The 12,155-nt window shown below is 29.4% G+C and overlaps 1 protein-coding gene across 1 annotated transcript; it reads right to left on the bottom strand.

Moving 5' to 3' along the window:
• On the bottom strand, positions 7,547 to 8,830 carry LOC109347053 (probable aspartic protease At2g35615). Its single transcript, XM_019586783.1, has one exon. The coding sequence runs from the start codon at positions 8,828 to 8,830 to the stop codon at positions 7,547 to 7,549; it is 1,284 nt and encodes a 427-aa protein (XP_019442328.1).

Below are 12,155 nucleotides of genomic sequence, written 5' to 3'. Positions count from 1 at the left end.
TTTTTGTATTGCATACTGTTTTTTGCATTCTTATGCTCATTCTTATCTTGCTCACATGTTCATGCATTATTTGTAAAGATTGTTTGAGAGATATAATTGATTATTGTTTTTTATTAACTCACATGTTCTTGATGGCTTGAGTGATTAATGAGTGGGTTAGTCTTAAGGTCTTATACTTGTAATATTTCAAGCATTATTGTGCTTATAATACCTTGTTGTTTTAATCTGTTTTTGTGTATTTTGGATTGATCTCTTGGTGTCGTACCACCACAGAGATTGGGATTCTCCACCGAGACTAGGAGGTCTTGATTTGAGAATCAGAATCTTGGATGGGGCTGTTTCGCGAGAAAGGTTTTCTCAGGCGATAGGTACTGTCAAAACAAGGGTTTAGGTGTTCTAGATTTCAAGAAAGAAGCGTCCTATGTTTTTGTAAATTGAATTGGTGTGTGTGATCATACGTATATTCAATATTGTGAAGAGGTAAATCTCCCAAGATCAGAAGGGAAGGTCTGGATGTAGTTTGCAGTGGACTGCAAACGAACCAGGATAAAAATCCATCTTTGCACCTTGTTCTCTACTTAAATCTTCTTTACTTTGCTTGCTGTTTCAATTTGAATTAATAGTTGATATTTTGCATAATTGTTCATTGTCATATGCTTATTAATAGTGCTTAAAAATATTTGCTTTATCTTTGTTCGATTGATTTTAAATAACTGTGCAATTTGACTCTCTGATCATTTTGTTTTGTGCATGTGTTAATCGATTAAGACAAGGTGTTAATCGATTAACTGAGCTGTTTCGAGAATTGGATTTTGGTGCAAGAAGCGGAAATTGATAATCGTTACACCTATTCAACCCCATTCTTGGTATTCCTAGACCGCTGATACCTAACAAGCACCATTTTAAAAGATATTTTTAGATTTCATATTAATCAAATATGAAAATAATATTAATTTTATTTGAGAACAACGTTTATATGGGTCTTAAAAATGAAAAAAATAGTTGTAAGGTAGGCTTTTGTTAATCTTATATGATTATGTACTAAGAAAATACTAACTATTATGTATAAACTATTTTGATGTCAAACATATATGATTATTGTTGTTACTATTACGACAAAAATAATAAAAATGAAAACTAATCAGAGTAAAGTCCATACTTGCTGATGCAAAAATTGGGAGAATACATGGTGCATAGAAGACATGGTCTTGAAATTAGCACCATTGTTATTTTAAAATGGTATCGACATAGAGGATAGATGGAGATGAGAAAGACAAGACATAATTTTTGAGAGCTTTCCTAGTATTTTTTGGTGTCTCCTCATGTGTGATTTCCCCTTAAAAGTAGGGATTGTAGCACGTGTAAAATAATGTGACACTCCCAATCGGTGCCCCCAATAATTGCACATAAATTCCTCTTTTATCGAGCCAATAATTTTCCATTAAATACTTACAATATTACCTTTTTTGAAAATTAGTCAAAAAAAATTAAATTTGATAAAAAAATTATTTCCTCTATGAATTGACAAATTATTTGATTTGTTTGATTTATTTTAAAATCATGATCCTTAGTTTTTTTTATGAAATCAAATATGCCATGATAAAAACATTTAAGACAAATTGATCACTTGTTTTATTGCATTTCTAATTTTTTTTTTTGTATTTCAACTTTTTTAGAATATATAAGGATAATATGTCCGACAAAAAATGAGTGTCCAGATTCCTTTTCTTAGATACAAAAGTAAAAAATAAATATTTATTATGGTAATTAAATTTTAAAATAAATCAAGGCATATTCAATTCACACATTCAACTACGGTGTCGTTTTGTTATGAGCAAACATAAGGCTAATTAATTCCATCATCCGTAATCATGTCACGCTAAAAACTCTTATTAAAAAGACCATTTTATCTTAAATTAGGCCAAAAGATAATTTTCTACATTTTAACAGGTTATCTGGAGCAGAGTAACATGTTACCTAGAGCAGAGTAACAGTAGAGTAACATGTTACCTAGAGCAGAGTAACAGGTTACGTGGAGCAGAGTAACAGGTTACGTGGAGTAGAGTAACATATTACCTAGAACAGAGTAACATGTTACCTAGAACAAAGTAACAAATTACCTGAATAGAGTAACATGTTACCTGAATCAGAGAAATAAGTTACTTGAATTAGATTAATGGGTTTTTTGAAACAATGTAATATGTGACTTGTCAGAAAAATGTATAAAAAATCGATTACTACAAGTGAGTATCGATTTCTCTATTGGACGATAAAGGTGCAATAATCGATTACCACGATACATTAACCGATTACTATATTTTGTTGTTGCAGTTTTGTATTTGAAAGTGAACCATCGTCTTCCCAAATGAACTGGTGCCTTCCTAGACGTCTTGTACCTCCTGGAATGAACTTGTGAACCTTTGTAAACTCCATTAATAACATCCCAAGCCTCTCAATCAAGACACACCTAAATTATACTTGAACTGTTTTCAATTACACTTTTGCTTTCAAGTTTTGCAAAAGTTTTCAGAAATATTTTTCAGCTCTTTCAATATTATGAAAAACTAATGGCAATTGTGATATCTTGTTTGACTGTTCTTTTAAAATAATCAATACATCAGTCATATTGGGATTAGTGATCCTTAACCAACTTAAGTCTTCTTCTTTACCACAAATTAAGATCACTTGAGGGTTTAGTGAGAAAACTAGTAAAACAATAAAGTAGTGTACTTTCTTGTCTGGGATTTGAGTGATCAAATATTGTGAATCTTGGTGTGAGATTTGTACTTGACATTCATATTACATAGTGAAAATCCCTTGAATTAAGTAAAGGGTCTATAGACATGGTCTCCAATTTGTGAAGGTGAACCAAAATATATGTTGTGTGATTCTCTCTATCCCTGACTCTTCTCATTGTGCAATATGTGTTCTTTACTTTATACTTCTGTTGCAACTTAGTTTTTAACTTGTTGAAAATGAGCAAATAATTTTTAAAACTAATTAATCCCTCTTAGTTTTCCATCTTATACGACTTCTAGTATACCCCTTATTTTTCATTTCACAACCTAAATAAGGTCTCTTTATTTATTTTTCATATTATCTTAATATGAGTGAAATATTTCTTTGACTTTATATATACGTTTTATATTTAGTTAGTTCCCATAACCTTGATGATATTTGATTATAAGGGTTAAATTATTATTATAACAATTGAATTTTGTTGTACTTTAATATTTAATTTCAAAGGAGATAAATTGTTTTGTTATAATTATGATCTAGTTTAATTATAGAGTCTACTATCTAATACTGTTGATTCTTCAAAAGGTGGAAGCATGTGACATTATTGTTTTCTTCAAAAAAAAAAAACTTTAATATTGTAATGTTCTAACAAAGATGAAGTGCTTAGTTTGGAAGATTGTTTTGGATGAAGTTCCAACTAAAGTGAACTTTGCTCATAGAGGTGGATTAAGTGCTCATGACAACATTCTTTATTCTCTTTGTGGTTAGTTGGAGGAATCTTCTACTCACCTATTTTTCTCATGTTCTATATCCAATGTTGTTTGGCAAAAGTTTTATTCTCTCTTAGGGTTAACCTCTATTATTCACAATGATGTCAATGTTTTTTTTGTTTTCATGAAAATGCCTTAAGGTTGGATAACAAGAAACATCATTGGTGGGTGGCTCTATACTTTTTCACTATTTGGACCATTTGGCACATTAGGAATAAAGTCATTTTTTATAGTATGAGGTTTACCCTAGATGATGTGATGGCACTTATCTTTCTAAATTCTTGCAGTCTTCTCAATGCCTGATTTCCTTTTTTCTCTTATTATTTTGTTGATTGGATGATACACCCTTCAAATTTTCTTTCTCTATGTTAATTTATGGAATTTGTGGATAGGAGTACCACTCATTCTCCTAATTTTATTATCTCTTAGATTAATAAACTTTTCATTGCTGGAAAAAAACACTTTGAATATTTTATATTTTTATTAAAAAAGAAAATTAGAGGAATTAACAATAATGTTTTTAAAACGGATTCCTCCCATTACCGAACCAATAATTTTTCATTAAATCACTTAAAATATTATTATTTGAAAAATAAGTGGAAATTTTGAAATTGAATAAAAATTTATTTGCTCTCTAAAATGACTAAAATTATTTGATTTGTTTGATTTATTTTCTAATCCCAATCCTTAACTTTTATATAATTTTATCTGTTTTAGAATATGCGAGGATAATGTGCTGGGCAAAATAGGGTATTTAGATTTTTCTTGTCAGACACAAAAATAAAAATAAAAAAAATTTCTTGTAATTAAATTTTAAAATAAATCAAGGTCATGTTTAGTCCACATCCGCAATCAACTTCCGATCTAAAAACTCTTATTCAAAAGACATTTTTACCTATATTAGGCAAAAAGAGAGTTTTCTACGTTTTAACCACAAAAAGCATAATGGCGACCCAATAAGTCGTGTAACCCAAAATTGGGAAGCCTTCTCCTTTGACCTTGGTTAGATTTTGATGAAGATACCATCAACAAAAATAATAAAATGGGTTAAAGACCTTGATGCAAGGAAAGAATTCAACAAAGCTAGATATGGTTTTATTTACTTTCTAGTATAGGTCTAACTTTTACAAAGTAATCTTTACTTTTTATCACAAAGTAATCTTCACTAGTTGACTGTTGTAAATGAGTAATCGATTACTTTACAGGACAATAGAGGTCCAATAATCGATTACCACGACCCATTAACTGATTACTGCGTGTTTGTTGTTGCAATTTCATATTTGAAAGTGAATCAATGTTTTCCCAAACAAACCAGTGACCTCCCTAATGTCTTGTACTCCTCGAATAAACTTGGAAATCTTTCTAAGCTCTATAAATATCATCCCAAGCCTCTGAATCAAAACACATTTGAATCAAACTTGAACTTCATTTTCAATTACACTTTATGCATTCAAGTTTTGCAAAGTTTTTCAAAAAAAATTCTACACTTTCAAAAGTAAGAAAAACTAAGAGAAATTATGATATATTATTTTATTGTTATTTTAAGAGGATCAATATATCAACCATATTAGGATTAGTGATTCTTAACCAAATTAAGTCTTCTTCTTTACCACAAATTAAGATCACTACATGTTTAGTGAGACTACTAGTAAAACAAAAAAGTGGCGTATTTTCTTGTGTGAGATTTGAGTGATCAAATAGAGTGAAATCTTAAAGAATTTTGGTATGAGATTTGTACTTAACACTCAGATTATATAGTGAAAATTCCTTAAATTAAGTAAAAGGTCTGGACATAGTCTCTAGCTAGTGAAGGTGAACCAAAATACAACTCGGTGCGATTCTCTATATCCATTAATCTTTTCATTTTGCAATATTTGTTCTTTACTTTATACTTTTGTTACAACTTTATTTTTAGCAAATAAATTTTAAAACTAATAAAATTACATTTTTGTCATTAAAAACAAAAAGAAATATGTACTTGACTCTCCGTTAACGGAGAAGATCCTAACTATAAAAAGTGAAATCACATGTACTTGTCTTTCTCTTCCTTTGTTCTTCATTTTTCTCTTCCTTCACTCCTTCAACATTCTCTTTTAGATTCCTTTTTACTCTCTCTCCCTACCGCCATGGCTGAGGATAAGGAGGCGCCTACTCTATGGTTAATGGAAATGACTCTCTTACTGGTAAGATCATCTCTACATCAATTGGAGGCAAAAATGGGGAGCCCAAACAGACTATCAGTTACATGGAAGAACATGTTGTAGGAATTGGATCATTTGGAATCGTTTTTCAAGCAAAATGCTTGGAAACTAGGAAGGTAATGGCCATATTAAGAATGTTTTGCAAGACCGAAGATATAAAAATCGTGAACTGCAAAATGCATGTGATGGGTCATCCAAATGTGGTCTCTAGGCACGGCTTCTTTTCAATTACGAGTACAAATGAACTTTTTCTTAACTTAGTGATGGAATACATTCTAGAGTCTAGGCATATCGGGTCTTAAAGCACTACAGTAATGCTAATCAAAGGTTGCCAATTTGAAGAAATCATCTTTAAGAGAGACTTTAATCGTCAAACACTATCAAGTTAAATATGAATACTACATGAATCCTATTATCATATAGCCAAAAGATTTTTCATCGAGAAGAGATATAAAATTAGAGCAAGAACCATACCTTAATATATTCATTGAGAATATAGTGATAAACTTTATATCATTAGAACATGTAGGTTTTTTGCATTCCAAGTCATTATGCATAATCTCCCTAAAAGACTTAAAATCTCTCCTTTCTAATGATGAGCTATTAGAATAGGAAATTCATTGATGAATTAATTGATACATATGACTTGGGACCATAACCCCTTATTTATAAAAAGTGCATTCCCTATTATGAAGAGTGATACTACTTGATTTTTGTGTTTCAAATTTTTCTCATCATAAAAATAGAATTAAGACTTTCAGCATCTACACAATAATTTTCATGACAATTATGTTTATAGACATATACCTTTGAATTATAACACTTTAACTTAAGTATTTAAAATAATGACCCTAAACACATTTCAGACATTACATGTGTGAGCCAAAAATATTTACATTCTCCCATTGGTATTGTATGTAATTTTCCAAATTATGTTAGACTTTATGACCTCAAATACGACATTATAAACCTTAGAGATACCCTTATTTTGTCCATTAATTATATAAACATGTAGAATTAAAGCAGATTTTATTATATCAATCATAACTTAATCAATCAATGGTCATTAATATTAACACAACGAAATAACATTAGATCAATCATTAGATGTGCAGCACGAAAATCACATGAAGATGATCTATACATGTCAATTATAAAATGGTCATCCTTTACTTTAGTGAGATCCTCGTAAATAAATTTCAGAGTAGAACTAAACCATCTTATGTGTACACTAAAAAACTATATTGATAATTATGTCTACACTGAAAGAACACTCATATACAAACTCTCACTCAACCAAAATATCATCAAATGAAATAATACTCATATAAGCAATGTACTTGTAAAAGAACATAGATTATAGACTTTTATTAAGATGATCTGTAATCATGGAGTTTCTGTAAATATACTCTGTATACATTTGATCACTCTAAATGTTTCTTTAAGTAAGATATAGCAATGTTAACCTTTTGTCATATAATAACTTTAATGATCTTCCAATATATCTAAAGCAGCAACAAAGTGACAATTGAATAACCATATACCATAATTAGATGTCTTATAATAAGTTATGAAAATCACTATCATAATTGATAAAATTATAAGTGTATGCTTAACGCTTACACAGATTTTCAATTGTATTGACATGATTTCCAATTAAAGACTGTTATTTTGTTATTAATTTTAATTTCATAATAATTGATTCGCTATTTCATTATTCATTACCCAATGAAAATGATATCTTTAGTTCCACATTAAAGACAAAAACTAATTATTTCATACTTAATCATATTTATTATTATCTAATATATAAAATATACATAAGATATATTCTTCTTACTCCTTTAAACAATTGGCTTTTGCAAACGAAACTGTTCTCTTATCAAGATCATACTCTATATTAAAAAACACTTGTAGTAAGTTGCCAATTATTGAGATTTTTTCGGTCGGAAGTATCGCAAAGCACATCACGTTATCTAGGGTCAGAAAAATGTTCAATGTAGACAACCTCAACTCATTGTTAGCACCAAAAAATTGGAGTGTGATATGGGGGATGTTTGTAATGGACCCATCCTTATAACATAAACGAAATGGTCGAATTTGATATTTTATTGCCACACCCTGATGACCAATTGCTTCTAATACAGCAGCTTCAACCTTTTCATACAAACTTCTTGTAAGGAAAGTCACTGTTGTACCAGAATCAATAATAATGTTACCTACATTTTCATCTGGCTTCACCACTTTTCCATTAATAGAGACACCTTTAAGACTAAGATAATAATAGGTTGACGGATATTTTTTAACCAAAGGGGTAGTAACAACTCCTGTTTTGTATGTTTGTGTGTCAACCCCAAATTTCAATTTACTAGAACCTTGTACATAATAAAAAGGAAGGAGACAATAAGAGAATTTACGTTTGCCAAATTTAGCACCATGTTGTGAAATGAATGACGAAGGTCCACCACCAAGACCAAATATTCCTGCTCCGGTGGGTTTGAACACCCCGTTATTGTTATATCCACAACCAAATATAGTGTTGGGATATTTTATTATGTGACCATTGTAGGAATTGTTAAAGCTAATTGTATCAGTAGCCACCATTCCTTGTGTTGAAGAATTATCCGCATATGTCACCTTATATCTACATTCCCCTATATTTCCACAAGAATTTTTACGTACTTTCTTACAAGAATTTTCACCACAGGGTATCAAATGGTAAGTATAAGATTCTCTTGGATCAAAAATTGGGATCCTTTGATTGTAGCACTTCGTACACGGCAAGCATTGAATCCAGGTTAGATCACTTCCAGTGTCAGCCGTAGCAAGTGACCCTCTTGGTACAGTTCCTATAAAGAATGGCATAAGATAACTCCCCCTGTTTGGAATTGTTATGGTTTCATCACTATTTAGATCATTATTTAATATGAAGCTTTCTGCTCGAGAAATTGAGTCAAAAGCTGCATTAATAATGATATCTGATTGGGTCATTGAAGAGTTGTAGAAAGGTGATAAAGGTGAGTCTATATGAATAAGATCAATGCTGAAACCATTATATTCAGCTGAGGATAATATTGACAATTGCAACAATATACCAACAAAGAGTACAATTTCCTTCATCTTACTAGACTCAAAATATAAATGTATTCTCCAAGATGTGGAAGGGGATTGCAAGGAACTTTAGTATTTTGTAAATATTTATAGGAAGATTCATTATATTCTCATTAATTAAAAATATTAAAAGAATAATAAAATGACAAATTCTTTTGTTTACCAAGAATTTTGTCATGTTCAAGGCATCATTCATCATGCATTCATGTATGTGTATGATATTGACTTTTTATTAAAGGAAATAAATATTTAAGAGAAATGCTATGCTAACTATGTTAAAACTTTAAAGTGACAATACACTTGTATATGCATTGTACCCATAACAACTTGTGTCATTGTTAATTCACGCATTAATCAAATTACTTTAGAAATTTTGATATTTTAAATTATGCTATGACCATTATTTACTTTGTTATATGGAATATATTACACAATATTCGTCATATGCAAAGCTTTCGTGCATTATAAAAAACAATTATCATAATATCTAAATCCTCCTTAGAATTATGGATCAATAATATCTAACTTTTATAAATGAAACTTATTCAAAACATTTTTCTATCAATATTTGTAATTTTGAAACATTAATAAATTTGTAAATATTTGTTTTTGGAAACATCACTAAATAATTTGTCTACCTTTAAATATTTAACATATATGAAATATTGACATTACAAACAACTTATTTTCATTAATTTCAATTAATCTTAAATACATTGCTATTTTAAAAATATACAAAACTGTTAATTTTATTATACATAGAAACTTCATGTATTGGACAATATTCATGCATGGAAATTTTATTGATTATTCGCAAATAAAAATTAAATGTTTAAATCGAATTATTCAATATAAATATACAACCATAGGTTCAAAATTTTACTTATCCATAGAATTTAATCATTTAATTTCCGTAAAAACTTTTTAATTCCATTTGTCTTATATTAGTTATAAAATTAATTATTTGCATTTTATATCATGAAAATTAATTATTAGCATAAACATTTAAAAACAGTTATACAAATTATTTCCTTTGTAACCAAAAAAAATTGTTATACAACTTTATTGCTCACAATTAATATACATGTTTGTTTTAACAATGGACGTTGATCTAGTTGATAATAGGATTGACAACCCACCCTTGACTCTGAAAATATCATTTGGCTTCTTGAAATATTTGATGACCACCAAATTATTCTGTGGAAGATATTTTTCACCAACTTTGTCAATAGAAACATCAAATGATCATCATGTTCAATGATACTAAAAATGTATCAGGCAAGATCATAATAGTTGCTCACCATTGAGGTAATGGGTATGTGGGAATAGTAATAGTTTCTCAATTCTAGGGATCACAATACAATAATTTGATGATACAATCCTAGGGATCACAATACAATAATTTGCTGATAATAAATTTAAAAGAAAATAAAACAATTGGTTCTTAGCTCATTCAAAAATGAACTATAAACCAAAGTCAAAAAAAAATTCAGCAGTAAAAATTTCACCAACACAACACCAAATATTGACTAGTTTATAAAAATTATATTCCCCACTTTTGTTTTGCATTCTTTACAATATTTGTTCCAACCAGCTGGTTAAGATCTTTAAAGATGGTTGGTCCTGAATCCTGATTTAACATAATCATGCTTTGTCTAAGTGGTAAAAACTTCTTTTGAAAAAAAAACACATTTCCTTCGAGTACAACTTCTCTTGAACAAAAGGAGAAATAAACAGTACATGTAGATCTTCATTTGGAGGAGCTGCCTCATTTTTCATAAAACAATTAGAAAAATATAAAATGTGGATTAGACAACAATATATGAATTATCATGATAGGTTTAGATATCATTACAATATATAAAGTGTTATATTGATTTTATCTTGGAGTGATTTAGCGACTATTATAATAATAAATAGAGTGTCATGTTTTTAAAGAGAACTTTTTATTATTAGGCTAATAAGTGTTAATTAAGATATTTAAAACCTTTTCTATTTTTTATTTTTTGAAAATATATTTCAAACTTTTTTGAGCCATTAAGTATTAAGTTAAAACCATTTTATTATTATTTTTATTAAAAGCGAAAAACGATAATAGGGAAAATTATTTAAAATGATATTCCACTATCGATGAGTCAATAAGTAATTTTTTTATAACCTTTTCATTATTTTTTATATTACTTAAAAGAAAAAAAATGAGGGGCACATAATTAAAATTATAAAAAGAGTGAGATATTTGAATTGAAATCTAAAATCAATTTCATTTTTTTTTTCAAATGAAGATCTTTTTTTTAATTTCTTCTTTTTGTTTTTATTAAATGGGCTGACTCAGATGACTTATGCTACTGTTACGACCCGATTTTCGGTTGGAAGATTGACTCTACGACTAAGGAATAGACAAATTGAGTAAAACATAGAAAACTCTCTTTATGCCCAAATTTAGTAAAAATGGTCTTTAAACAAAGATTCTAAGCTAGGGAGTCGATTACGAATCGGAGAAGATATTAGCAACTCATCCACCCGTATTAAAACGATACCCTCGTGAACTTTTATACTGATTTAAAAGTTGGTTGGGTTGTTTGGTTTATAAATATAATTAGAATTTTGTCAGCTTATAGGTGAAGTAACAGAAGCTAATGTCCGCACCATAACAAATCTCAAATAGATATTTGAAATAGTTAAAAATAATTGTTGGTGAAATACATTAGCAGAAGCTAATGTCCACACCGTATGAAGTCTCAAATAGATTTCTAAAATATTTTAAATTTAATTCTTGCAAGATAGATGAAACTAATGTTCGCAGCACGTCAAATCTTATATAGATTTTTGAAACAATTAAAGTTTAATCATTTGCTAGTGATTTGAAAATATTTATAATATATAATTATTTTAATTGAATGATAGGTGGAATGGATCAGGTTAGAGAGAGTCAACTCATATACAAACTGAGTTATCCGATTCAGACGCTCCTGTTTAACATCTCAATGTTGTAACTCAAAGAAAGGAACTCTAGTCAGGAGACAGTAACAACGAGGTGCAGAAACTAGAAAACGGTTGCATATCCTAGATGAATGAGAATGAGGAGATAATGTCCCTAATATACCAGGGGGCCTCTGAACAATTTCAGGCACATGTAAACAAACTCCATAAAGTGTTCCATTGTATGCTGCCTTAGGTGTAAAGATAAATGATAAATTATCTCTACCTAAATGCTCCTGTCCATAGACAAGTTCATTTAGTTCACTTAGAGATTGAGTCCCCTCCAACATCGTGGCCTGAATGTATTCCTGTTTGTAAGTCTGCAACTATCTTCTCGTTGAGTTCTTACTTATTA

Source organism: Lupinus angustifolius, chromosome LG05 (assembly GCF_001865875.1).
Source record: "Lupinus angustifolius cultivar Tanjil chromosome LG05, LupAngTanjil_v1.0, whole genome shotgun sequence".
Lineage (NCBI taxonomy): Eukaryota > Viridiplantae > Streptophyta > Magnoliopsida > Fabales > Fabaceae > Lupinus > Lupinus angustifolius.
Note: the sequence above shows the minus strand (reverse complement) of the source record. Positions and strands in the feature narration are given on the sequence as shown.